The 27,137-nt window shown below is 41.6% G+C and overlaps 1 protein-coding gene across 1 annotated transcript in view; it reads left to right on the top strand.

Annotated features, from left to right (window-relative positions):
- Positions 1–21,587: 21,587 nt before the first annotated feature.
- Positions 21,588–27,137, top strand: part of LOC103184569 (coagulation factor XIII A chain) — a 40,239-nt gene continuing 34,689 nt past the window's right edge. The window contains exons 1-2 of the mRNA XM_007902662.2: positions 21,588–21,716; positions 24,066–24,235. Coding sequence (XP_007900853.2) covers positions 24,079–24,235 — 157 coding nt within the window. The 5' untranslated portion in view covers positions 21,588–21,716; positions 24,066–24,078. The remainder of the gene's footprint in view (positions 21,717–24,065; positions 24,236–27,137) is intronic.

Here is a 27,137-nt window from a genome sequence, read left to right as displayed (position 1 = left end):
CAGCACCATAACAAAAGTTTAATACTCTTTACCCTCTAAAATACAGGCTAGGCGGCGATCCAGATGCGGTGAACAGAAAATTGCTTAGGGAATATAAACGATATGCTTTACTGACCTTGAAGTGTCCTTTATTGTGATCAATTCCCAGGATTAAATTTTCCTCTTGGCAGAAGCCAGAAGATATGCAATCGCTGGCAGTAATTGGCACAGGAATTTACCCCTCGTACCCTTCACTTTCATCAATCCATATCTGAGGAGGAAGATACAAGGGGGACTCAAAGACCATTTCCAGTGACTGAAGAATTTGATAAGGAGGTTTGAAAAATAGTAAAATTCATATTTTAGTTTCCTCAATTATATGCCATTTAAATGTGTGGCTATCCACGTCCACAAATTACACTATAAATTTATCAGAATACCTCAATGTGACAGGATTCAATTTTCCCCTTGGCAGTGGACCCTAAGAGGAGCAATCTATGTCAGTAATCTAATTTGCTATTTGATGGCAGTGAAATAAAGGAGCTGCCACCATATTTCTAATTCTTCCTCTACCCCTGAGCACTAATGGTAGAGAAACAGCACCACTGCCCACAAGCCAATTTCAAGTGCTCTTACTCAGGATTCCCATGGGAGTAAATAACAAGTGGTGATCACAATAACAAGATTTTAAAACAAAATAAAACCAAAGTACTCATTGCTTGTTCAGCTCTCCCTGGACAAGAAAGGTTTTCTCAACAATGGCTGAGGACCTTCACCAGTGAATTGTGCGAGGTCTACGCAGCAGACATTATTTTCATGTTAGGAGGATGTCTCAAAGTGCTTCACAGAATTTACTGTAAACTGTAGTGACTTTGTATTTTGTAGGTGAACATAAATACTATAGCGAATGATCAATTTTATGTGAACGGTTCAAATATCAATAATGAGGAAGTTTATCCACTGAGTAGTTGAGCTATATAAAAAGGCAAGATTTCAGATTCAATCAGCAGTTTGTGCTGAGTGAGCTGATCCCAGTTAGGATAGCAACGTGGTCGCTAAATTAGCCTCTGCGCCCTTGTTTAGGGAAGTGAAAAACAGCCAGGACTCCTGTTCTGTAAGGTTCAGGAGGAAAAAACCAAAATGGTGGTGTATAATTTGTGAGTTTATTGAATATATAATATCAATAGTCAGCAAGTCAGACTGTTAACTTAAAAAATCCTTCAAGCTGAGACAATAGATACAGTAAAATCGATAGTACCCGATCCTACTGGGAAGAAGCGTCGATCCTCTATGACAACTCCAACTATTCCAAAGTTATTTCTTTCCATTAAGTGTTTTTAACTTAATGGAAGTTTAACTTAACCTAATTTAACCGAAGTTAAATTTAACGTAATTTAACTTCCCCTTCCCTAGTCTGATTCACAAGCCTCTCTATCTTTGTCTCTGGTATTCCTCTTAACATCCACAAGATTGCAATCACTCAAACCTCTGATGGGAGGCCATCTTCCCGAACACCCAGACGAGGATGGTTATGTTATCAGAAACAGACCTGGTTCCAGTCAAGATGTCTTTAGAGGAAAGTAACTTAACTTTTCAGATGATGACCCTTCACCAGTTCTGACGAAGGGTCATCGACTGAAATGTTAACTCACTTTTCTCTCTCTCCATAAATGCTGCCTGACCTGCTGTGTGTTCCCAGCAATTTCTGTTTTAATTCTGTACCTTTCTCAACCAGCTTGCATACATCAGTAGTGTTTTATATAACAACACTTTATATATTTTGCAAAGCATTATTTTCTTTAAGCTACCTTATCCTAAGCAATTCAAGCTAGATTAGCACAACGTTGCAGTTCCTAATATGTGTTCAGTGATCCCTGCTGGTGGTGAATGCATTGATGTTGGATCAGGACAGGATCAGATTTAGCTGTAAGCTCAAAAATGTGCTTGTTGGATATCAAATGACCACCTTCCTGTTAGGGTTTTGGTTTGCAGGGTTAACAGGAGCTGAGTCGGATGATTCCCTGGCCCCAGTGACTGATCTGCCCTTCCAGGTCGTGCCAATGAGGCGCTGTGCTGTCATCCACAGTGTCACCTTGTAGCCTCCTTGGTGGAAAGTAATCGGGGTCTCCTTAGAGCTTAACTGGCTACAAGGTGACATATTTGGGAACGGAATGTCGGAATCGAACCAGCCTTCTGGGGCGATCTTAGTAGTCTGGTTCCTGAGCCAGGCGGGTCCACAGTATTCCAGGGCACTGCGGATGGCGCGACATGGAAGGGCAGATCAGTCACTGGGGCCAGGGAATCATCCAACTCAGCTCCTGTTAACCCTGCAAACCAACGCCCTAACAGGAAGGTGGTCCTACATGGACAAGCAGCAGGAAATCTTGCCAAACAGTATTCTGAATGGCAAGCTATGTGGTTTTAGTTGGTTAGATCCAGCAATACCCCAACACACACTCTGGTGTCCCCAAACCTTGGTTCTAGCCAAGCTGCGCCTAGTAATTTCTGGAATAAGGTAGGAAGGATGCGTAGGACAGAGGTAGGACAGAGGGCACATTCCATACCAACAATCTATCTCAGGAATTTCCATGTGTAGGTGGGATGCATGGAGATGTGGGATGTATAGAGTTCTCAGTTTGGATACTCTTAAGCATGGTGATGGGCTTCAGCATATGTCAGCCACCCAGCTGACCAAAATAAAAGCTGGGATGTCCACCACGTGCGAAATAACCTGCTGACATTACACATAGGTAATGGCTGCTAGATCAAGGAAAGTACTTGTGGCTCTTCAAACTGTACCCCAGGAAAAACAAAAAGAAGTCAAACAATTTCCGGAGGTGTGAAAATAAGTGAAGACATTTAGCAAGGCAGCAAGAAAATGAGGAAGTAAGGACTAAGAAGGGAAGTTAGGCAGAACTTTCCAGGCCATGAGGTAATAAACATATGAGAATAGACTTAAGCAGAAACTTGATTTGTACAATACAATACAATACAAATTTACATTTATTTAGCATCTTTCACGTCTCAACATGAAGAAGGGAGAAGTCAATAAAGCGGTATGGACAAGGAGATTAGGAGGATTGGAGAATCACAGGCTTCCACTCAGAGGGCCCACTCTGTGACCTGCATTGACCTGCTCACTCCACCTCACAAAACACCAGTGTTTTCAACCTCATCTGTGCTTCAAACTTTACACCCAGGCTCTCATTAGCTCTGGTTTTCCTCATACTGTCCGCCTCCTCTATTACCTCTCCCCCGGGCTGTCAGAGACCCTCGTTCATGCCTTCATCAACTCCAGGCTTGATTATTTCAACACTCTGCTTGCTGGACTCCCCCAGTTCCTCCATTGAAAAATATTGCAAATTCAGCCCCAAGCTAATGTAAAATGCAAAATACTGCAGATGCTGGAAATCTGAAACAAAAACAGAAGTCGCTGGGGACACTCAGCAGGTCAGGCAGCATCTATAGAGGAAGGAAAGTGAGTCAACGTTTTGGGTCCCCGAGCCTTCCTCATCGCCATGCAAAAATTTCTCCCCCCTTTGTTTTGCATTATTAACACCTTTGTTCCCTTGTTTTTTTGCAATCCCCACCTTTGTTTTGCATCATTAACACCTCTTTAACCCATCAAACCCCTCTCTGTTAGCCCTTAAAAGCCCCTCCCTCCCAACATGCCCCAGTTCTGATGAAAGATCATGGATCTGAAATGTTGACTCACTTTCCTTTCTCCATAGATGCTGCCTGACCTGCTGAGTGTTTCCAGCGACTTCTGTTTTGTCTCAAGCTAATGTAGATTGCCTTGTCCTATAAATAACCCACAGAATGTGCAGCTACTAAACTAATTAGTTATCGGAGCCTGGTTAGAAAGACTCAACTACACAAGTATAAAAATAATTTACTCCTCCTAATTACAAGGTTGGGTCTGTACTGAGAACTGAATGTGGGAAATGTGTTTGCTTCTTCTCCGTCAGTTATAAAATGAATCCACAGTTTGGGGCCCATTCAAATACAAATTGAAACAAAGGTCCTTTCATTTTATGCCAAGTTTTAAATACTATTAGAATCATAAGACTAACATGCTGTGGTTATTACATTTTTAGCATAAGTTTTGAAAAAAATATTTAAATATAAAATCTACTTTCTCAGTGGTTTTGTTGCCCAGAGGAGTTTGGAAGGCATCATGGATTGTAGTTTCAGGTGCTGATTATTTCCTACATTCATTCAAAATGAGTTGCATTTTATTCTTCATGTTCTTTATGTTGTTCTTTGCAAAGATGCATAAAACAATATTTATTACAAGAGCTGAATATATTACAACAACGTGCATTTAAATAGCACCATTCATGCAGGGCAGCATCTCGGAGGGCTTGTTACAGACTTGTTACATAATATAGAGCGAATAACATCGCAGTATATCTGTGCTGCACACTTTTTAATGCTTTAAAAATATCAAGCACTTTGAGACATCCCCACATGAAATGTGCTATATAAATGTAAATTGTATTGTAATTTTTTTCTGTAGTATGGGGACCAGAATAACAAAATACTAAATAAATTGACTGTTTGTCAGCGTTTCGTCCACAAAATATACAGTCAATTCACTTTACAATATTTTCTGTGAAATGCTTTGAGATGCGTCAATGACATGATAAGACGCTGTATCAAACGCAAGGATTATTATTATTATTATTATTATTACCAGAACTCCACACAGTACTCCAAATATGGTCTAATCAAAATTATATAAATTTAGCATTAATTCCCTACTTTATTCCTTGGACATAAAGCCAATGACTATATTTAGAATCTTTAAGGCCATGTCCACTTTTGCTGTTAAAGCAAGTGGATAAAGCTAACAAGGTTGGGAAGGTTGAAGCTTTTCCCTCTAGAGCTGAGAAGTTTGAGGGAGAACCTAATAGAGATGGTTAGAATTATGGAAAGATTTGATAAAGTGTATAAGATGTTTCCAGTTGCTGGTGAGTCCAAAACGAGAGAGTACACGTATAAGATAGCTTGCAGTAGATCAAATAGAAAGTTTAGAAGGAGCAACTTCATGCATAAGGTGGTGAGAATGAGGAACTCATTGGTGGAAGTTGTGTTTGAAGCAAAAAATGTTATGTATTTAAGAGAAAACTTGATACGAGAATGAAGAAGAATAATAATAATTCTTGCATTTGATATAGCACCTTATCATGTGTTTGAGATATCTCAAAGAGCTTCACAGGATATACTGTAAAGTGGATTGACTGTATATTATGTAGGCGAAATGCGGCAGCCAATTGTGTACAACAGTGTCCCACAAACATTTGTGGATTGAGTGACCAAATTATTTTTTTTATTTGAAGGGATTATTATCCCCGGAAAAGCGAACTGCCAATCGACTAACAACCAGATTCCTACTTACTACTAGGTAAACAGAGGCGTGTGTGGAGTAAGGAAACTTCCCTAAGGTTTTGCCCTGCCCGGGAATTGAACCCAGGTCCTCTAAGCTTGCGAGGAGAGTGGTCTAACCACTACGCTACAGGATTACATAAAGCAGCTGGAGTATTAGCACCAGAACACCACAATAAACATAAGAATTATTTTTAAAAAATATATATTTTCTTTGAGACTTCTCAAAGACGTGATAAGGTGCTGAATGAAATGCAATAATTAGTATTATTATTATTATTGTTTTTCTTTGGTGAATTTTGTGCTCACGATGTATGTATAACTGCTGGATTACTTCATAAAATTCATTTGACGTTGTATAATTCACACTTTCAATTTTTATTTATTTTGGTATGTGTTAAAAATGCCAAAATTATAATTCATAATACTGAAAATTGCTGCAAATGTGATTTAAAATAATCTGGTGTCAGGTTGAAGCAACAGGAATTCAACAAGAGCAACAGGAATTAATATATTACGTATATTCAGTTAACAAGAGTGAATCCGATTTGGATTTTTATTTTCCATTCACACAACTGAAATTTTTAACTATCAGGCATTTACTTAAGTGATGTTAATGCTATTAAATGATTGTTCAAAATTATTGACTTAATAATCCCTCCTTTAAAAATAAAATGAACACAAAGGCTAAGTTCGAAAATATTTCTCTTCACAGAGGGGTTGGAATGCAAAATTCTCTGCTGTAGAACATTGAAGCAGCCTGCGTAGCTTCTCTTGGAATTAATAATAATAATAATAATCCTTGCATTTGATACAGTGCCTTATCACGCGTTGAGCTGTCTCAAAGTGCTTCACAAAATATACTGTAAAGTGAACTGACTGGATATTTTGTGGGCGAAACGCGGCAGCCAATTGCACATAGCAGTGTCCCTCAAACAGTCATGGATTGAGTGACCAATTATTTATTATTTTTTTTGAAGGAAATATTACCCCCGGAAAAGCGATCTACCAATCGACTAACAATTGGGTTCCTACTTACTACTAGGTAAACAGTGGCATGTGGAGTAAGGAAACTTGCCCAACATTTCACACTGTCTGGCATCAAACCCAGGTCTCTCGCTTGCAAGGCGAATGCTCTAACCACTGAGCTATAGGACTCCACGAATTAGATCAATGCATTGAATTAGATCAATGCTTAAAGAGAAGGAATATTAACTACTGTAATTGAGAGTGATCAGGGATTTGGGATTAAATTATAGGAACATAGGATCAGGAGTAAACTATTTAGCCCCACAAGCTTGTTCCGCCATTCTATTAGATCATGGCTGAACTGTACTTCAATTCCATTTACTTAACTTTTCTCCATATCCCTTGATACTGTTACCTAACAAAAATATATGGTCATACATTACATTAGAGTACATTAGAAAATACAGCACAGAAACAGGCCATTCGGCCCAACTGGTCTACGTCGGTGTTTATGCTCCACATGAGCCTCCTCCTGCCCTTCCTCAACTAAGCCTTCAAGCATAACCTTCTATTCCTTCCTCCCTCATGTACCTATCTAGCTTTCCCTTAAATACATCTATGCTATTTGTCTCAACAACTCCTTATGGTAGCATGTTCACATTCCCACTACTCTCTGTGTGAAGATATTTCTTCTAAATTTCCTGTTTGATCTATTTGTGACTATTTTATATTGATGGCCCCTGGTTTTGGTCTCCAGCACAAGTGGAAACATCTTCCCTATATCTACCCTATCAAAACCTTTCATCATTTTAAAGTCCTCTATCAGGTCACCTTATACCCTCCGCTTTTCAAGAGAAAAGAGTCCAAGTATGAATCTCTTTTGTACCCTCTCCAGTGCCTTTATAATTTGGGGACCAAAACTGCACACAGTATTCTAAGTGTGGTCTAACCAAGGTTCTATAGAAGTTTACCATAACTTCCCTGCTTTTCATTTCTGTCCCTATACAAATGAACCCCACTGCCTGGTTTGCTTTTTTTTAATAGCCTTATTAACCTGGGTTGCTATTTTTAGTGAATTGTGTAATTTAGGTGGCTTACTTGGAGAAAAAACATCAGTGCAGACTTGATGGGTCAAATAGTTTCTGCACTATAGCATTCAAAATTTCCAGTAATTATGACGTAAAATGCAGTACTTGGAAAAGCTGTCATGAACTTAAATGATTGCTGCCCAAAATGGATCATTGCATCCATATCAATCAAACCATACTTCAGTATAATTTAGGGAGACAATGCATTCTCTTGCTGCATAAGTATATGTAAACTGGCTAGTGATGATAAATAATTAATTTTTTTATCATATCCTGCCAGATGAACCAATTTCTACCTTCATATTTTAACAATCAGCTAATTTTAACCCAATACTGTGGTCTGAGGCCCCATACTAGATCATTATATGTCAGGACCTGAATATCAGTTTGTCCTTATCAAACTGCATATTATGACCCGATGGTTTCCCAGATCAGCCACCCTGACTGCCCTATCTCCCACTCTCTCTCCGGCCTCCAGAAGACAAACCCCCCTTCCCTCATCCACATCCATACCCTTCTCAACTCTCCTACCCTTCAAACCCCATGGCCATTTTCCCCCCCAAACCTGCAACTCTCCTAAACCCCTCCCTCCCTCAGCCGCTCCCCCCTCTCTCCTATCAGCGCCCCTATCCAGTTTGGCCTCCAAAATGTCCGCTCCCTCTCAAACAAAGCCCTCGCCATCCAGACCTCATCCTTGCTGCGGCGGTGAGGTCGCCTTCTCCCAAACCTCCCTTCTTCTAGCCCCCTAATCCTCTGGCTGTTTCATCTCATTTGAGCACCTCACCCTGTACTATCCCTCCTCTCTCTCCCTCAAAATTCTCCTAGTCTACTGTGTTAGTGGAGAAGGTCTGAGGATGTACCATCCCTCCTTCTCAGGCATCCTCAATCTTCACTTCCAATGCCAAGTGCAAAGAGGGCTGGACTTGTTTATCTCTAAGATAGATAACATCTGCCTGGCTCTTTCCTCAAGGATATCTTCAGTCTCTTCTCAATCCTGTCCCTCTGCACTGAAATCCTGGTTGAATGGGAAACTTCAAACTTCACCTCAACTCCTCCTGCCTCATCACCTCTGATTTCACTGCCCTCCTCTCCACCCTAAACTTCACCTTCCACATTAATTTCCCGACCCACAACCATGTCAACCCCTTGACCTGTTCATCACCCGTGGCCTAGACATCTCCGGTCTGTCCATCATGGACAAGGGCATCTCTGACCACTTCTTCATCTCCCTCTCCTCTCGTATCACCCTCCCCTCCTCCAAGCCCTCCACTGTCTTTTTCCACCCCTGCAAAAAGCTTCCGCTCGAGTCCCTCACAAACACCCTCTCATCCTCAGATCTTCTCTCCCTCTGGCCTTCCACCCACAGCGATCTTGATGCAGCCCTCAAGTTGCTAGACGATTGTCTCTCTTTAATCTTTAATTCCCTTGTTCCCTGAAATCCAGGAGCAGCTCCAAACCCACCCGTTCTGCCTGGTACAATAGTCATCTCCACTCCCTCAAATCCCAAACCCAGTTGCTCGAGCGCAGATGGCACAAAACCTGCCTCATGGTTCACCACCAACTGTGGCTCGAGCATCTTCATACCATCCGCCGCTCCATCTTTCAAGCCCAAACTGTCTTCTTTTCACAGGTCATCCTCGAGGCCAAAAATAACCCCAAAAATCCTGTTTTCTACTACCCACCACCTTCACCACCCACCTTCTCAGGAACCCTCAATCTTCACTTCCGATGCCAAGTGCAAAGAGGGCTGGACTTGTTTATCTCGAAGATAGATAACATTCACCTGGCTTCCTCCTCCTCCCACCTCATGCCTCCTTCACCACCCTCTCCACCTACCATAGCCCCCACCCTACACTCCTTTGCCCCCATCTCTCTCTCCTCCCTTCCCCCACCATCACCCAGGTGAAGCCCACCACCTGCTGCCTCAAACCCTTCCCCACCCAGCTTCTGATCACTCAACTCTCCTTCCTCTGCCCATTGCTGCTGATACAATCAACCAGTCGCTCTCTTCAGGCTTTGTCCCATTCCCCCTCAAAACAGCTGTCATCACTCCTCTCCTTAAAAAACCTACCCTCAATCCCTTCAACCTCACAAACCTCAGACCCATCTCAAACTTGCCCTTCCTGGCCAAAGTTCTGGAATGTGTCTTTGCAAATCAAATTTGCTCACAGCTCTCTCTCCATTCCCAAATCGAACCCCTCCAGTCTGGTTTTCACCCTGCCCACAGCACAGAGACAACGCTCATCAAAGTAACAAATGACATTCTCTCTCTCTGTGACCAGGGCTCCCTCTGCCTCCTCGTTCTCCAGGACTTCTCCGCCTCATTCGACACAGTTGATCACGCCATCCACCGCCACTGCCACTACTCCCTTTCCACCTTAGTGGGACTGCACTCGCATGGTTTGAGTCCTACTTAACAAATCGCCCACAATACAATCTCAGCAAATGGTATCTCCTCCCGCCCCCACCCAGTTCACTTGTGGGGTACCCCAAGTCTCCATCTTTGGCCCCCTTCTTTTCCTCATCGACGCGCTCCCTCGGTGATGTCATCCGCAGACATGGAGTCAACTTCCACATGTATGCCGATGACACACTAATCTACCTCTTCTCCTCCAGCTGTGAATCCCAGGAACATCAAGGCCTGGATGAGTGCAAATTTACTGCAGGCAAGGTGGAAGCCATACTCTTGGCTCCTGTCAAAGTCTTCTCTCCTGTGGGTCTAAACTCCTCAACCTCCTCGGGCTCTTCCTCAGACTCATCGAACCCGTGCACAACTTAGGCATCAAGTTCGATCCCCAGCTTTTGTTTCTACCACACATCGGTTCCCTGACCAGGACCGCTTTTTTCCACCTCCGTCACATTGCCCACCTCCATCCGTACCTCACAACCAAAGCAGCTGAAACCCTTGTCCACACCATTGTCACTTCCCGGTTGGACTATTTCAATGCCCACCTGGCTGGTCTCCCCAGCTCCAACATTCACAAAATTCAACTAATTCAGAACTCCACCACCCAGATTCTCACCTGCACAAAACTCCGTACCCCTATCACACCAGGCTTTGCCAGGCTCCACTGGCTCCCAATTACTGAACGGATCGATTTCAAGATCCTCTCACTCGTTTTCAAATCCTTTTATGCCCTCGCACCTCCCTACCTATCCAATTTGTTTACACCCCACTCCACCACCCGCAGCCTGAAATTCTGGAACTCACTCCCTCTGCTTTGCCCCCTCCCTCCTTCAAATCAGGCCTAAAGATCTACCCGGCGTGAAGGGCATTACATAAATGCGAGTTGTTTTTGTATAATCTTGAAGCTTTTCAAGTGATGGCTGCATGTGCTACTATGAACAAAACAGGGCAGAAGACCAACATTAGGTTGCCTACAAACATCCTAATATCTGGTGCTAAGTACAACCATATGATGGGAGCATAAAGACAACATTGCATAATGCAGTAAGTCTCTACAGCACGCAATTGTCGAAAGGAAAACCAGATCATTTTATTGTCAATGCTGGTGGTTTCTTAAGACCCTTTCCAAAAAGCTCCCCTGCTGCTTCTCTCCTCTCTGTGGGAATATTCCTGGTTTCTCTGAGGCATTTTATCAGACTCACAGCAGGTTGGAAACTCTTTAGTTTAGGGTCGAATTTGCATCCCAGCATGTCCTGATATAATGCATTAGTGTTGTATAACTAGCAGGAGTTATTGGATGGTAGCAGGGAATTAAGATGAGGGCAGATTGCTCCAGTGCACGAGCTAGCATCAACTAGGCCCAATGAGACTAATGCTGTTGTAAATTCTATTCTTTCATGATTTCATTTCAGAACAACTTCTGTAGCTGGTCCCAGGGATATTTGATATTGAGCACTGCTGGTGAAAGTACACATTTTTCTTATAAAAATGGGGTTGATAGGATTTTATTTGTAATTTTTATCAATTTTCTTTGAAAACTGCTTGCAGAAATCAGAGCACCAATGAGCTGCTATTAAATCTTAGCTGTGCTGTCAATGGGATTCAGTGAAGGAACACAATACAGGTGCTTTTCCATAGGAAGGGAGGAAGCATTGGACAGATGCTCACCCTGCTCCACTTTCACATACTTGAAACGCAGAAGGTTTGTACTTTGTTGGTATTTTGTTGCCTGTGTTGGTGCTAGCTCTTCCATTGGAGCTCTCTGCTCTCATCCCAATTCCCCCTACACCATCAGCACCTAAGCATTGTACCGGATCATAGTGGGATGTAGGTTTGACCTGAACCTGATGACCTTCTAGCAGCCAGCTCAAGAGGTAGCACAGGTAAAAGACTTGAGCGTGGGAGGGGCAAGGGAACTGTACCCCCCACCCCACTCAACTTGGCTAGGAAATGGTTAAACAAATGAAAATTTCAAATGCAGGAAAGATAATAATCCTTGCATTCAATAATAATCCTTGCAATTGATGTAGCGCCTTATCACATCATTGAGACGTCTGGAAGTGCTTCACAGGATATATTGTAAAGTGGATTGATTGTGTATTTTGTGGGCAAAACATATTTTCCTTTTATATTTTCTGCCATCCTTCACCACATTTTTCCCAATTCTGGACACGTTTTTTGAACCATTCATTTTCCATCCACCTGGGAGATAATGGGGTACTGATTCCTCTGTGAAAGCTAACAAATGCTGCTCTGTAATAAACTAAGCTGAAGCAAATTGGATTTGTAGTAAGTTGAGTCAAGAGATATTAATTTTCCCATCTCTAAGTGCTGGGACACATCACTCTCATGAAACAATTTGTGAAATAGGTTTAACTGATAACAGACCAAATTCCCTAGATCCGTACATAGTGCAATCATTGAATTGTCCTGTAGCTTTAGGACTTGAGCATATTAAAAAAAAATTGAAAGCAGATGTATATCTCTAAAGGAAGCAAAACAGATGTATTTGACTTAACTTTGAATGTTTTCAAAGTTACTCTGCCAGTGTAGTTTTACATCATCTTAGTTTTCCCTGGCCATGTGGAACCAGGCGTCTGTCTGTCTCAGTTTGGTAATTAAAGATCCCATGATCTTTCATTTGAAAAGTTGCAGTTTTTCCTGATGTCCTAGCCAACATTCACTTCTTGGCTGTTTGTGGGAAATTGCTGCAGTCAAATTAGCTGCGCTGTTCATCTACAAAATGCACAGTGACTGCTTTTCACAATTAAACTCCTTTGAAGTTCTTTGAGATGTTTCAACAATGTGATAAGGTGCTATATCTAGTGCAAAAATCATTAATTCATTGTATACAGTAGTACGATTCATTATTTCCTCACTTGTTGCAACACAATTATTGAATTACATTTCTATGGGACAGCCTCTCCCCTGAAAATGGAGATTATTGCCGTGAGATTTATTAACCTCAGTTGACCAATGCAGTAACAAACCCCACGGTCCATTCAGATTCAGCATGTACCATTGCCACTAACAGTTATTGTAGTAACCCCCCAAACAGACCTTATTTCTTCAATCAGTTATGAGGAGAGATTGCAGAAAATGGGTCGGTTTTCATTGGAGCAACGAACATTGAGGAGAGGGCCTGAGAGTAGTGTTCAAAATTATCAGGGGTTTTGAGAGGATAAATAGGGGGAAGTTATTTCCATTGGTAGATATAAGTTAGCCACAAAATAGTGAAAGGAGAACTTAGGATGGATTTTGTCACTCAATGCATTGTTGGATATGGAATGCCCTGCGGAGTAGGATGGTGGAGGCAGAGTTTATTGTAGCTTTCAAAAGAGAAGTGGATAGGCATATGAAAGAGAGGACTTTCAATGGACCTTGGTCTACTTTCACCTAACAAACAGTGAAATCTCGTGAAGCACTTTGAGACATCTCAATGATGTGATAACGTACTACATCCCCTCACCAAAGTAAAATCTAATCAAAGTCTGAATTAATTGAAGTAATATCCCTACAACTGTAGAAAGCTAGTTACTCACTAAGAAATGACAGCTAGTCAGTACTCATTATCTCCATATGAAGCTTGACCCCATGCAAACTAGAAAAGCTTAGCTCACAACCCCCTTCAGTGGTGTCAATATTTTTTTCAACAGAGACTGAAATCTGGAAACTATCTATCACATCCCTCACTATGTTCTTAAGTCAGTGACTCAATGCTGCGCAATCGGTTCCACCACATACAATGTCATGAAGAGGTCAGTGTTGTATTTTCTTCATTTATCTAAGCATGAGTGTTGTGTTTTGGATTCCATAAACATCCCAATGTACATGTCATTGCAAAACCTCTTTACTCTCAACATAGTAAATATGCTCTGCTCTGATTAGGGACAGAGAAAGGCTATATAATAGGACTGAGTATTTCTATATTCAGTCCTCCCCATTAATCCGATCAGGAAGTTGCACATTGTGTCCTATGCAGTGACTTGTCTAAAGATGTTGACAAATTTCCACAGAACCTTCTAATCCAGTGATGGTCAACCCGTGGCTGTCAAGAAACGGCCCCCCGAACAATCACATGGGGTTTAATTGGGTGCGTGTTTTCACTTTTTTCTTGATTGAATATTTATTGATTTAAGGCATAAATTGTTTTGTTGGACGACCATAAAGGTTGTCCACCGGCGTTCTAGTCAGTCACACAAATGCCTTCAAGATGTTTCTAAATTGTTCCAATGTGTTCTACTTTAATCTTATGATTTGAACTGCATTATCTGTTCTACAGCTGGAAACTGGATCAATTGAAGAGTAATTTGAAGGTCTTTGTGTAGAAAAGACATTTGGCTCTCCTAGTGGAATACTAGGATGGTAGGAATGTTACAATTCAGAGTAGCACTTCCAATGTCCTCATGTTCGCACTTCCTGATGGGATTTTGCAATGCCAGCTGTAGGCGCCTTTTGCTGTAGAAAACACCCTGCTTATATTGTGAGGTTGTTTCTGCAACAGATTGATCCACATTCAAACAATTCCTGTGTGGTGAAGCCTGTGCATGAATATACAAGTCAGTGACAGCAAATTTACATTGGCAGCCTGTATAGTGCAGGCAGGAGAACTTTAGCTGCTCAGCTCATCAGCAGCCAAAATAGATGCTCAGCTTCTCCGCATATGCAAGTCACTAAGAATTACTGTTGTGAACTGAAAACAGCAATTGTGGTAGTGCAGACCATCTCCATGAGCACATGTACTGCCTCGCTTAAATTACCTGTGATTTCACAGAGCTTCTGTCAGTGCAACCCAACAGGTCACTGCTTGGTTAATTTTCCTGCAACTTGATATAAATTGAGCTATCCTTTTCTGACAGGGCTTCAGAGCCCATGTAGATTCTTGTCAGCGCACTCCTGAAAGTTGGTGTATTCCTGCATTCACTGTGCGCTCAGAGATGCCAATCAGATATCAACAGTTACAGATTGGATGCTATCAGTGAAAACTGATAATACCACTTGCAACAAGATGTGCTGCACCATGCAAGCGGTCAATGTTAAGCAGGTATGAGAGTTCAATCCTGGGCCTACACTCTTTATTTTCACAGTCATCAGTTGTGGATTGAGTGACCAAATTATTATTAATGTTATTTTTTTTTGAAGGGATTATTATCCCCAGAAACTGATCCGCCAATTGGTTAACAATTTGTCAATTACTGCTAGGTAAACAGCAAGAAAACTTGCCTAATGTTTTGCCCTGTCCGGGAATCAAACCCAGGTCCTCTCGCTTGTGAGGCAAGTGCTCTAACCAATATGAAAAAAAATTCTCATTGGTAAAACCCATCCAAATCTTTAATAACCTTAATAATTAATGCCTCCACAGCAAAAGACAAAGATATAATTGGAAAATGAATTCTTACTTTAGAAAAAAGGTAGACCTTTGATATTAGGATTGAACTTCAGAATTTCTGAATATATCAACAGGCCTACATTGTCCAAAAGTGGCTACTGACAACCCTGGTGATACGTATCACCGTGCCACCACATTTACCCAAAGACTTAAATCACAAAGACTTAAAATAAACAGGACACTTTGCAAGGAAACTTGTAGAACTCCAATCTCTAATTGCTATAAAGCAGTATGAATGGAGGCATAAGTAATAGTAAATAAGCTGTGTCAGCAGCAGTTGTCATACTTCTTTCGATCAATCCAGTTCAATGCAGGTCAAAGGGCTGACAAGGTACATACTTTCTCTTTTAAGCAGGGTTAGTGCTTCACATGATTATATTTGAAAAGATAACAAAAACGTCTGTCCTAGGTTAAACAGATAGCTTGAGCTGTTTCACATGTCAGCTCTGTCAACTCTCAAGGCACCTGAGCAATGTCTTCAACAAACAATAAGTGTGACTTTCAGCACAGCTAACTTTTTGTCAAGTTTGATGTTTGGGGAAAAAATGTTCTCATTCCCCTACTGTGCACAGCAGGAAGGGAGGCCAACAAATGACAACTAATGCTATCCACATCATTGTGATGTCCTATTAATGTCACAGAAAGTTTCAACAAAAAGGGCCCTTGTAGCAGGCAATGAATAGCCTCTTGAGTGTCTGAAATCTCTACTTGACTTCAACATGCCCTAATTAGTGGAAGCAGGTACCCTATGCGAGATATATTAGCCATTAACCTTTGTTAGAGGTCAGTACGTAGAAAACTGTTGACCTTTTTCAATGTGTAGGACTTGTCTGGGAGATTAGTGGGAGAGAAGGTGATGGGGCTCCAGTAAATGCGGTAACACAGCGTCTCCACTGTTTCTATTGCAAATTAAATTAGGCCATCAAGAGTCAGACCTTAGAATGAATTACCTGCTCTGTGTTAACTGGATCAGAGTTCTTAAAGCAATATTTAGTTCACCTGCCATTTTATATTGATTGTCAATACCATTGAATCCTGTAATAATAATAATCGTAATAACAACAACAATAGTCCTTACCTTTGACATAGCAACTTTTACATTAGGAGGGCATCTTAAAGCACTTCACAGGATTTGCTGTAAAATGACTGTGTATGTACTTTGTAGATGAATGCAACTAATTTATACACATCCCACAAACAGGCTTGACGTGAATATTTTGTTGAATATTTTCTTTTATTCTACAATATGTAAATGCAAAATAATTCACAAGTAAAATAACACCGGAAATAAAAATGTTAAATGTTGTATATTTTAGGTGCTTGAAACGTGAGTATTCTGACCAGATGTGAATATACTCCCAATTGAACCAAGTTGACATCTAAAATAATAATAATAATGAAACTGTGCATTTGATGTTGCGCCTTTTCATGTTGTCAAAATATCTCAAAAGATTTCACATCATTTACTGCGAAGTGTAATGACTATTTATAGACATTTATAGCTGTAGTTTACTTGTTTTCCTCATTCTCTCCTCCCTTTATCTCCAGTGTCTCCTGTCTGTCTAGTGGTTTCTTTTGCTTGCCACATCTGCCCGGTTCATTTCCAAACCTAGCATCCAGATGATGCTCTAAGTGTATTTATACTCATGCCTTTTCCCCAAACTCCTGTGCTGACTCTTTAAGGTATTTGTCTTGCTCCCTTTTTAAGGTATTTGCCTCAATCACAACTTTATTCAGTTGAATGTCAACAAGACAGAGGCCCACTTGCTTGGCTCCTCCTTACCTCAGGCACTGAAGCAACATTATTCATGGATGGACACTCCACCTCACCGAGACAGTAGGGAACCTTGATGTCTTGTTCGACCCTCAGCTGTTCTTTAAACCCCATATCCGTATATTGAGTCCTTCTACCTTGCCCCACCTCCCTAATACTGCTGTCTCCACCACTACCTCTCCCCTCAGGCCACCGAGACCCTCATCCGTGCTTTCATTATGTTCAGGCTCTACTACGCTTACTCCCTGCTTATTGGTCTTCCCAACTGTTCCATCCACAAGCTGCAGATCATTCAGAACTCTGCTCCTCTTGTCCTCTCCCGCACCAAGCTCAGTGAATCAATCACCCCATCCTCAGACTGCTTCACTAGTCCCCCAACCCCAGAGGATAGAGTTCAAATTCCTCGTCCTCACTTTTAAAGCCCTCCTTGGTCTTGCTCCTACCTACTTCTGTGACCTGTGACCACTTTACCAACTTTCCCGCTCCTTCCCCTACCCGGGTACTGGCCTGCTCCATGTCCTCCACCCGGCCTCCCTCATCATCAGCAGACAAGCCTTCAGCCTTTCTGCCCCCACCCTCTGGAACTCCATCCAGAAAACCCTTTGCCTCGCCCCTTCCTTTACTTCCTTAAAGGCCCATCTCAAAACCTTCCTCTATGACCATGCATTCAGTCAACCTTTATGCTATTTCAGTCCTCATTTCCGTGACCGTTTCTACCTTAGGTTCACTGATAAATAATTTCCTTACTTTGTGAGGTTTAGTTCTATTAGAGACGCTTCATGACACTTGATGGATATTAGTACCCAGTTTAAATTGGGAGAGGGGCTGCCTTTGTTATGGCTGTATGATCTTCAGTATAATAAATTCACCCACCAAATATGCACTTGACAGTATATTCTGTGAAACACTTTGAGATGTCTTGAAGATGTGATAAGGCTCTATATCAAATGCAAGGATTATTATTATTATAAAGCTAAGTCCAATAATTGACCGGGGAACTTTGCGTGAGCAAAGGAAAGAGACTACCAAGCATATAAGAGATTCTAGAGGAAAGATAGAAAAAAGGATGTATGAATGACAAACCAAGTGTCAGCTTGGCTTAGTTGTCAGCACTCTTAGCTCTGGGGCAGAAAGATATGGTTGAACTCAAGACTCAATGTTTAGCTTTGGCTGACACTTAAGAGCAGTATTCGGGGAGTTCTGGTTTATCGGAGATGCCATCCTTTGGATAAGGCGTTAAACTAAGGTCCTATCTGCCTATTGAGGCGGATGTTAGAGATCCTGTGGCAATATTAAAAAGGAAAAGGGAGTTTTTCCTTGTGTTCTTGCCACCCACAGGTAAATTCATGTCAATGGTTGTCTGTGTGTAAATTGGCTGCCATGTTTGCCTACAAACACACAGTTACCTCTCTTGACGGGTGAAGCGCTTGAGTTGTTTTGATGATATGGGCATCATATCAACGGTAATAATTATTATTAACCTGCTGTGCATTGTGCAGTTACAGTTCCCAGCATCCTTTGTACTTTAAACCTTGGGGAAATGGAGAGGAATGAGAGTTACAATCGCGCAAAAACTTCAATTTTCTCCAACCAGACAACTCAAAAAGGACAAAGTTCTTCATTTTCAGTCGATGTTCAGCCAAGAACACTTCACCAGAGAGTAGAAACAGTTACACTCTTGCCCACAAGCAACAACAAAATACAACAAATTACATTTGTAAAGAGCCTTTCACGTTGGTAGGACATCCCAAGGTCCTGAAGGAGCAAGTTGACTTTGACAGATCACAGTAAACCTTTTTTGCTGGCATCAGTAGCAGACCGCTAAAAGTTTGCTTTGTAATTTACTCCGTCAACTGAAATAAATGCTAAGCTAGCTAGCTGCTGATTTTAAAAGCATCTTAGCAGGTGATGTTAACAGCTAACCTTGTTTTCCATTAATGCTTCTGAAGCAGGAGGCATGTGTGGATGAAGGAACTTGACATCTCACATTCAACACTTAGTGACTGGAACAGAATGTCATGGCACATGCCAACAATGTCACAGTGTTTTTCATTTTATTTACTCAATCGCAAATGGTGCTGCTCTAATTAGTTAACCTTTGCGATTAATCTATTGCTTAAGAACCCTAAGGTCTTGAATCAGTCGCTTGGAAATTGTCTGTGGATCTTGTTGAAAGGATGTTTTGTATTAACATTGCAGATTCAACAAAATTCAACAACAAACAAATCTACCCAGTTAACAAGTTTGTAATAAATTCTGTCATTATGTTGTATATCAGATACTTAATCTCCGTACAATTTCAAGTTACATCATATTTCCATCATGAAACCTTCTTGTGTAACATTCACAATATTATTGTAGTTTGTAGTTTACGCATCTTGCTTGGCGCTGTTGGTAGCACTCTTGTCTTTGAGGTCGGAAGGGCATGGGTTTGTGTCCTACACTTTGAGCGTGTAGTTAGACTAGCATTCCAGTGCAATGCTGGGGGAATATTGTGTTGTCAGAGGTAGTTTCTGTCTCGGCTGACACCCCAATATAGTGCTGAAAGTGTGCTGCATTTTTGGAGGTGCCATCCTTCAGATGAGACATTAAACGAAGGTCCCATCTGCCTGCTTCAGTGGACATTAAAGATCCCATAGCAGTATTTGAAACAACAAGGGAGTTTTTCCAAGTGTCTTGGCCAACATTCCTCCTGATAAAATTGGTCACTTCCTTTACGGCTATTTGTGGGATAATGGAGTGGGGAGTAAGGAATGGAGGTCGGAGAGTTAGGGAGGTGCCGTGGTATGAAAGGATTGTAGATGAGTGTGAGGATCTTCATATTGATCTGTTCTGCAATTGGGAGCCAGTGGAACCTCATAAGGACTGGTGTGATGGGGGTGCAGCGTTTAATGTGGTGAATATACAGACAATTCTGGGAGACTGACGAGGAGGGCATTGAACTAGTGGGTGGTGACAAAAGTGTGGCTGAAGGTTTCGGCTGTGTTGGGTTGAGTTACGGTCGGAGGGCAATGTGGCGGAGGTGGAGGAAAGCGGTCCTGGTCAGGGAACAGATGTGGGGTAGGAAGCAAAGTTGGAGGGCGAACTTGACGCCTAGGTCACGCGCAGTTTCTGTAAGGTTCAGGATAGGTCGGGGAGGTTTAAGAGGTCAGAACCGCCAGAGAGAAAACATTGATGGGAGCCAAAAGAGAACGGCTTCTGTCTCGTCATTATTCAACTGCGGGAAGTTTGCACTCATCCAGGCCTTGATGTCTGACAAGCGAGCTAACAGAACATCAGCAGACCTGGAGTCACAGCTGGAGGAGGAGAAGTAAATTTGAATATCATCCACATACATGAAAATACATCATGGAGTCATGTAGCTTACCTCGCAAGCAAGAGGATCCAGGTTCGATTCCTGGACAGGGCGAAACCTTAGGCAAGTTTCCTTACTTCACACACTTCTACTTACCTAGCAGTAAATAGGATCCCAGTTGTTAGTTGATTGGTGGATCGCTTTCCGGGGGTAATAATCCATTAATATTAATAATAATATTATAAAAAATTATAATAATAATTTGGTCAATCAATCCATGTCTGTTTGTGGCATACCACTTTGCACAATTGGCTGCCGGGGGACCTACAGTTATGTACAGTTATATAGGGGTGAAACATTTGATTATATTATTGAATAATTATCGACTAGCTGTGGGGGTGACAATCTGCTTTTGAGACAATTCTTGGAGGATATACAAGTTATATTATATTGATTACAATTTATATTTTAAGCGCTTTGAGGTGTCCTTCTGAAATGAAAGGCGCTATATAAATGTAAATGGTATTGTATGAAAGGATATCTAAATAATATTAAATTGCCTCTTGCACCCATCAAGCTAGCTCCTTCTGCAGATCATATGGAAAATCTGTTCTATCTGTCCCATCACTGACTCAAATTCCACTTACTTTAAACTTCCTGAGAGAAAGCTCTTTAAACGTTTTTNCTGTCTCCTTCGAAAAGGTGATAAAATCCAAGACGAGAAGCATATTTAATCCAGCGGAGTTCTTTTCCTTAAATAGCCTTTGCATAGTACAACAGGAATGTTGACCATAAAAATAAAAAACATGTAAAGGAGAATCAGATAATCATTTAATGAGGAAACATGCAAAAAATGCAAAAAGAGGAAACAGCTGGGAATCGGAGTTATGGTAGTTAGCTCCAATGAATTAGGTAGCACCAGCATAGGTTTGATGAAGCAAATTATATTTTCCTATTCTGTAATCTCAATGATTCTTTCAATAATTTGTTCCACGTATAAATGTTATCATCACTGTCTAGACGTATCCTTTGAAGCTTCAATGCGTCGTTGCATACTTAAATTAACTGCAATTGTGAGCAACCCAGGAGATGAGTGTTAGTGCTGTAACGGGATGAAATGAATGTAATGATGTGTGTGATCTATTGGAAAGGACAGAATAGCACAGAGCAGTACTTGTTAGTTAATTGTTATACCCTAACCGCAGAACTGGAAAACTGACTTAGTTACATTCCTCTTGCTTATTGCAAGGGGGTGGGTGGGTGAGGGGAGGGAGGGGAGTGGCTGGCCCTTGTTGTTCCATATAATTTGGAGAGAAGCACCAGTTGGAATCTGCACCAACTTTTGCTGAACCAGACAAGTGAGTGTGCGACCCAGTCTCTCCCTCCATCAACCCAGATCCCTGCCTGGCTCTGCAGCCAGGCTCCAGGTAACTGTTGGTCGCAGTTGGAATTGTGTTTATTTTTAGATCCTGTCTTGGATCATTTCGTTTGAACTGAACTTTTATGTAAGCGAGTTGTTGATGTTTTTGCTGTTACACTGATAAGAGTTAAAGAGCTCTCAGTGATTTAGTTGGGTTGCAACCTTGCTATTCAGCTTTCAGCATTGGGGGTGAACGATGGTTGTGTGTTGGTGCTTTATACTGACTGCTGTGGAGATTCTTCTTTCTCTTAACTCCAGCCACAAAAAAATTACACAGATCCAGACAGATGCAAACTTGTGCAAAAGGCATTTAGATTTGCTCTGTCCACGGTGTGATCTGAGGACAATACATACTCTTTACCCCGGTGCCTCTTCTCTATGTCATTTTCTTTTCAAAATATGTATTTCTCTGCCAGATTATTGTGTTCTGCAGCAAAAATAAAACAGCAGGTTTTTGTTTGGGAGAGTGAAGTTTACCACATGAATACAGTGCTCCTTGTTGGGCTGTAGGATAATGCTATTATATTTCCCGTTTCATCTGGATCCAGTTTAATGCCAGATTTATTTCCAGTCAGCACATTGCTGACTTGGATATTTAATGTGTTGTTTGTATTATCCCCAGAACCCACTCTGCATAGCGAGTCTAAATGCCTTTTTGCACATGTTTTCATCATTCAGGAACTGTGCAGTTTAATGGTTGATGTTAACAGAAAGATTCACGAGCAGAATCTCGACAGCCAGTTACAGAAGTTTGCAATTTGTTTTGTATGCATTTACCCTCTGCAAATATGTGTTGCTATACCATATTTGTCACCATTTGATAGTTTTCAGTTTGTTGACTTTGCCAGTATGTTTTTATTTATTGGGCTTTGGTGACATTTACAAGCAAGAATGTACATCATACAGAGGTCCAGGGCAAAGATATTCCAAAATAATTCCGTATTCTGCTTTTATATCTGCATTTATGTAATTATCATAGTTCAGATTTTATTGCTGCATTATTATGAAAACAATGTTTTGAGCCAGAGGCACCATTTGGTAAGAAAATAATCACGATAAACTTGGAAGGGAGATGCATTTTTTTTCACATTCCAACTTTGTTTTTTTAAAAAAAAAGGTTTCCTGGATAAAACAATTGCTTTGTTTGTGAGAGGAATATATTCCTTGGAGGATAACTGTGAGCTGCATATCCATTTGCATCACTGTTTACCTACAGAAAGTAAACTCTGAGGTAGCCTGAAATGTAAAGAGTCTGAATTTCACCAGATCGCATTTTTCCAGACCGCTTCAGGAGTTGAGTTGGCTGCTGCCCACAAAGCCAGTTGCCTCCATCTCCATCCCCGAAACTCTGAAACACTCTTCCCCAATCCGCCCACAAAATATACAGTCAATTCACTTTACAGTATATTCTGTGAATTGCTTTGAGATGTCTCGAAGATGTGATAAGGTGCTATATCAAATGCAAGGATTATTATTTTATTATTATTAATCCCTCCACATTATCCCCTCCTTCCTCATCTTCAGTTCTCCCCTGAAGAACTTCCTCTTCGACCGTGCTTACAGTCACCTTAACAACAACAAGAAATTGAATTTATATAGCACCCTCCACGCCGGACAGCGTCTCAGAGCGCTTCAAACCTCCCCCCTCTCTCCGGCTCAGCATCGTGCTCCACCACTGTCAAGCGCTCTGGAACGTTACTCTGCATGAGGGACGCTATATAAGTACAAGGTGTTGTTGGTTTGGAGCTGGAGCAAGCCGAAGGATAGCGGTGCTGGTGCATTCTTCGTAAATACAAAGGCAAATTTTGCAAATGGGAAAGGGGCGGCTGCAGGATAAATTGTGCTGGGCTGTAGTGTCTCCACTTTGGCATCACAGTTAGTGCTGCATGAGCTGTATTAGTGCCAACAATGCATGATACATACAATACAAATTTACATTTATATGGCGCCTTTCACATGGGGAGGTAGCCTCAATGTGCTTAATAATAATGGTTGGGCACCCAAACTGGGAGTTGGAGCTGAGGGTGGGGGGAGGGAAAAGATGATTAAATATGTACTTCTTGTAGGTCTTAAGTGGAAGTCTTAACCTACATGCTATATCCATTGTGGTTTCCGTCCAGCTGTTGATTGACTCATAGTTTTCACAGATTGGCTAATCCGGTTTCTTTGGTTCGCCACCACTGTATTAGCCAATCTGTGAAAACAGGCAACTTGTTTGCTTGGCCAACAAAATAAATGTTTCTTGAATGAATATTTCTTGATTTGTGGCAATAATATATGTTATTGTGTCATTATGTTGGCCAACCAAAACGATTGGCCTAATCTATCTGACTCGGCTCATTTTGTGTGGTTTCAGTGAATTTTGTTAAATGTCTGAACCCAGCGGTGCTGACTCGAACACGAGGCCCTCAACTTCACATGTTGGTCGTAGGATCACCCCCTCCAACATCTCCAATGGCGAGGAGAATTCAATGCCAGACTTTGAGTTCTTTGGGGCTGTTCCCAGATCACCACCCAATCTTACAGGTAATTTGAACATGCCCATCAAAGGTGGGCAAATGTACACTGTTCCAGAATTTTATACCAAAGGATTTGATAATGCTTAAATAAACCAAATGTCAATTAATACAGTTTTATCTGTATCAAATTTGTACTCTGGAGTCCCCCAGATCTTGGTACTTGTCAACCAGTATGTAACACTCCGAAATAGGATGAACAAGACACGTTCCTCCAGGGAGAGAGTATGCATTCCATTCCAGACATGGAAGTTTGCAAGCATACGCTGCAAACATATGTGCAACTCTTAGTCTAGTTTGGATACTCTTGAGCATGGTGATGGGTTTCCGCACGTTGATGACCGAAAGTAAATCTTAAATTTCACCAAACTGATCACCTTCTTTAACTCGGTTAGAAAAAGCTGATCAGGTAGACAATAATACGTCGGGAAATCTCCTGTATTACTTGCTACTGTAAAATTGTTGTGATATCTGAAGCCAACTCACTGAGTGTGTCACTAAACAACAATCTGATGAAATGAAGCAGTTACAGCACTGGTCAAAAGGTGCATCACAGTTAGCGGCTTTAATTCTGGGATGGGCACAGGGGAAACAAGACAATGGTGCAATTTTAGTGCAAGGGACTTGCGTCTACAGTGGACTAACCAGATAATGTCAGATTATCAATCACTTGTTGCACTTAACGAATGTCAATGAGAGACTAGACAGAAGCACAGAAAAGATCCTGCGCTTGCAGCTGTCAAGACATGACATTGAATAATTTAGTGTATCCCTCGCACATTAACCCTGTTTGAAAAACCCTTGTTTCAGCCATGCAGGTCATTTGCTGACGACGAATTGGTAGCTATCTGATAAAGTAGCAACAGCAAGTTCAATAGGAATTTAAATATGGCATAAATACAGTAAACGTTAACTTCATATATCAGTTCTTCACTTAGCTACTATTATGAGATAATCACATTAAGGTTTTTGAATTGCTCTCTGATAATCTATCACCACAGCCTCCTTCATTCATTACTCCATATGTAGAATGACATTTTATACTATAAATTTTCAGGTATGGTTTAAATTATTCATGTGTGAATCTTGACAGTGAGTATATCCAGGCATTTAACAGCAGGAAACATCAAAGTGGAGCCTGATCCTGCCTTCACCCAGCATCCAGTAGTCATTTTCAATCTACGACTGTTTGTGGGACATTGCTGTGCGCAATTGGCTGCCGCGTTCGCCCACAAATATACAGTCAATTCACTTTACAGTATATTCTGTGAAGCGCTTTGGGACGTCCTCCCGACGTGAAAAGCGCTATAACAAATGCAAGGATTATTATTATTATTATTATCCACTCATATTGTCAACATATTGTATACATACAAGTGATCCAATGTATTGTACACATACAAGTGATCCAATGGCAATGATGAACACACAGCTCTATATTTGCCTTGGTTTTAGTGCAGCAGTGTCTATATGTCTGTTGTAGTACGTCTTCCAAGTAATCCCAAAGGACCATTCTCCAGTCTTTGGTACATTTACCAGCCTTGCTGGGGGACCATATCTTATTCTCTTATGATTCTCAAACTCTCATTATAAACTCATGCCTCCAAGGATGGCAAATGTCATAATCAGCCCAGAATCAGCCTGCTCACCTGCCAAGGTCTTTTACATTTCCCAATGATTAAGGATCCCATTAAAACATGCCACAAAATCAATCCCCATGCCTAACCCTTTGCAAATGATCTATTTTATGTTGAATGTGATCACATCCATTGATTACTGTACAATATTTGTCATTCATATTTTAGTTCACCTCATGATATCTATTTGTGAGTATATGTTTGGGAGATGGATTAAAATGTATTTTGAGGAGTTTATAAGGATTTTTGAGGTGCTTCTTAAAGTCATGTTTGATCAATTAACATCATGTTGATTTAAGAAAGGAGATTCCTTTATGCTGACTGATTTACTCATGACTAATAGAATGATTTTGAAACCCTCGCCGAAACCTTCATTACATTGAGGCTCGACTATGCAAACTCACTGCTTGTCAGCCTCCCCAACTCCTCCCTCCACAGGCTGCAGATCATCCAGAGCTCTGCAGCCCGTGTCCTTTCCTGCACCAGGCTCCATGACCCTATCACCCCCATCCTTGCCCAACTCCACTGGCTTCCCATCACACAGAGAATACAATTCAGGATCCTAGTCCTCACCTTCAAAACCCTCCATGGTCTTGCTCCCCACTACCTCTCCGAACCCCCTACCATCCTGTTCGCTCCCTCCGCTCAGCGGGCTCTGGCCTGCTTCACGTCCCCCGCCTTGCTCGCCCCACTATCGGTGGTCGGGCCTTCCGCCACTCTGCACCCACCCTCTGGAACTCCATCCTGCAGTCCCTCCGTCTCCCCCCCCCTCCCTCGCCACCTTCAAGACCCACCTCAAGACCCCCTCTTCGACCGTGCTTTCAATCTCCCTGCTTCCCCCCTGCCCTCCCTCCTCTCCTATCCTGACCCCCAGCTCAGGTCCGTAACTCTGTCTGTCCAGCACCTTGGGACGTCCTCTCGATGTGAAAGGGGCTATACAAATGTATTTTTGTTGTTGATTTTAACTGCTGTATTTGACTGGTGGAACTGATGGTATTAGACATGCATAACAGAAAAGTAGACTAACCACAACACAGTTGGCTCGCTCTAAATAATGATTAGAACGAGCTGGCAGCATAAGTGTGGATCTGCGTGCCTTTGCTTGCTGGAGAAGACAGGTGAGGCAGCTTCATGTCAAACTTCATTACACATTTGCCGATGAAGAACATTGAACTGAAATTGCTTATACACAACCTAGGATACAAATTACCAGGATTATGGCCATTTCAGAACACTCGCCAGTGACATAAATCTATCAGGAGCACCAGTAATAGG

This window comes from Callorhinchus milii, unplaced genomic scaffold, assembly GCF_018977255.1.
Source record: "Callorhinchus milii isolate IMCB2004 unplaced genomic scaffold, IMCB_Cmil_1.0 Scaffold2, whole genome shotgun sequence".
In the NCBI taxonomy this organism is placed as follows: Eukaryota; Metazoa; Chordata; class Chondrichthyes; order Chimaeriformes; family Callorhinchidae; genus Callorhinchus; species Callorhinchus milii.
Note: the sequence above shows the minus strand (reverse complement) of the source record. Positions and strands in the feature narration are given on the sequence as shown.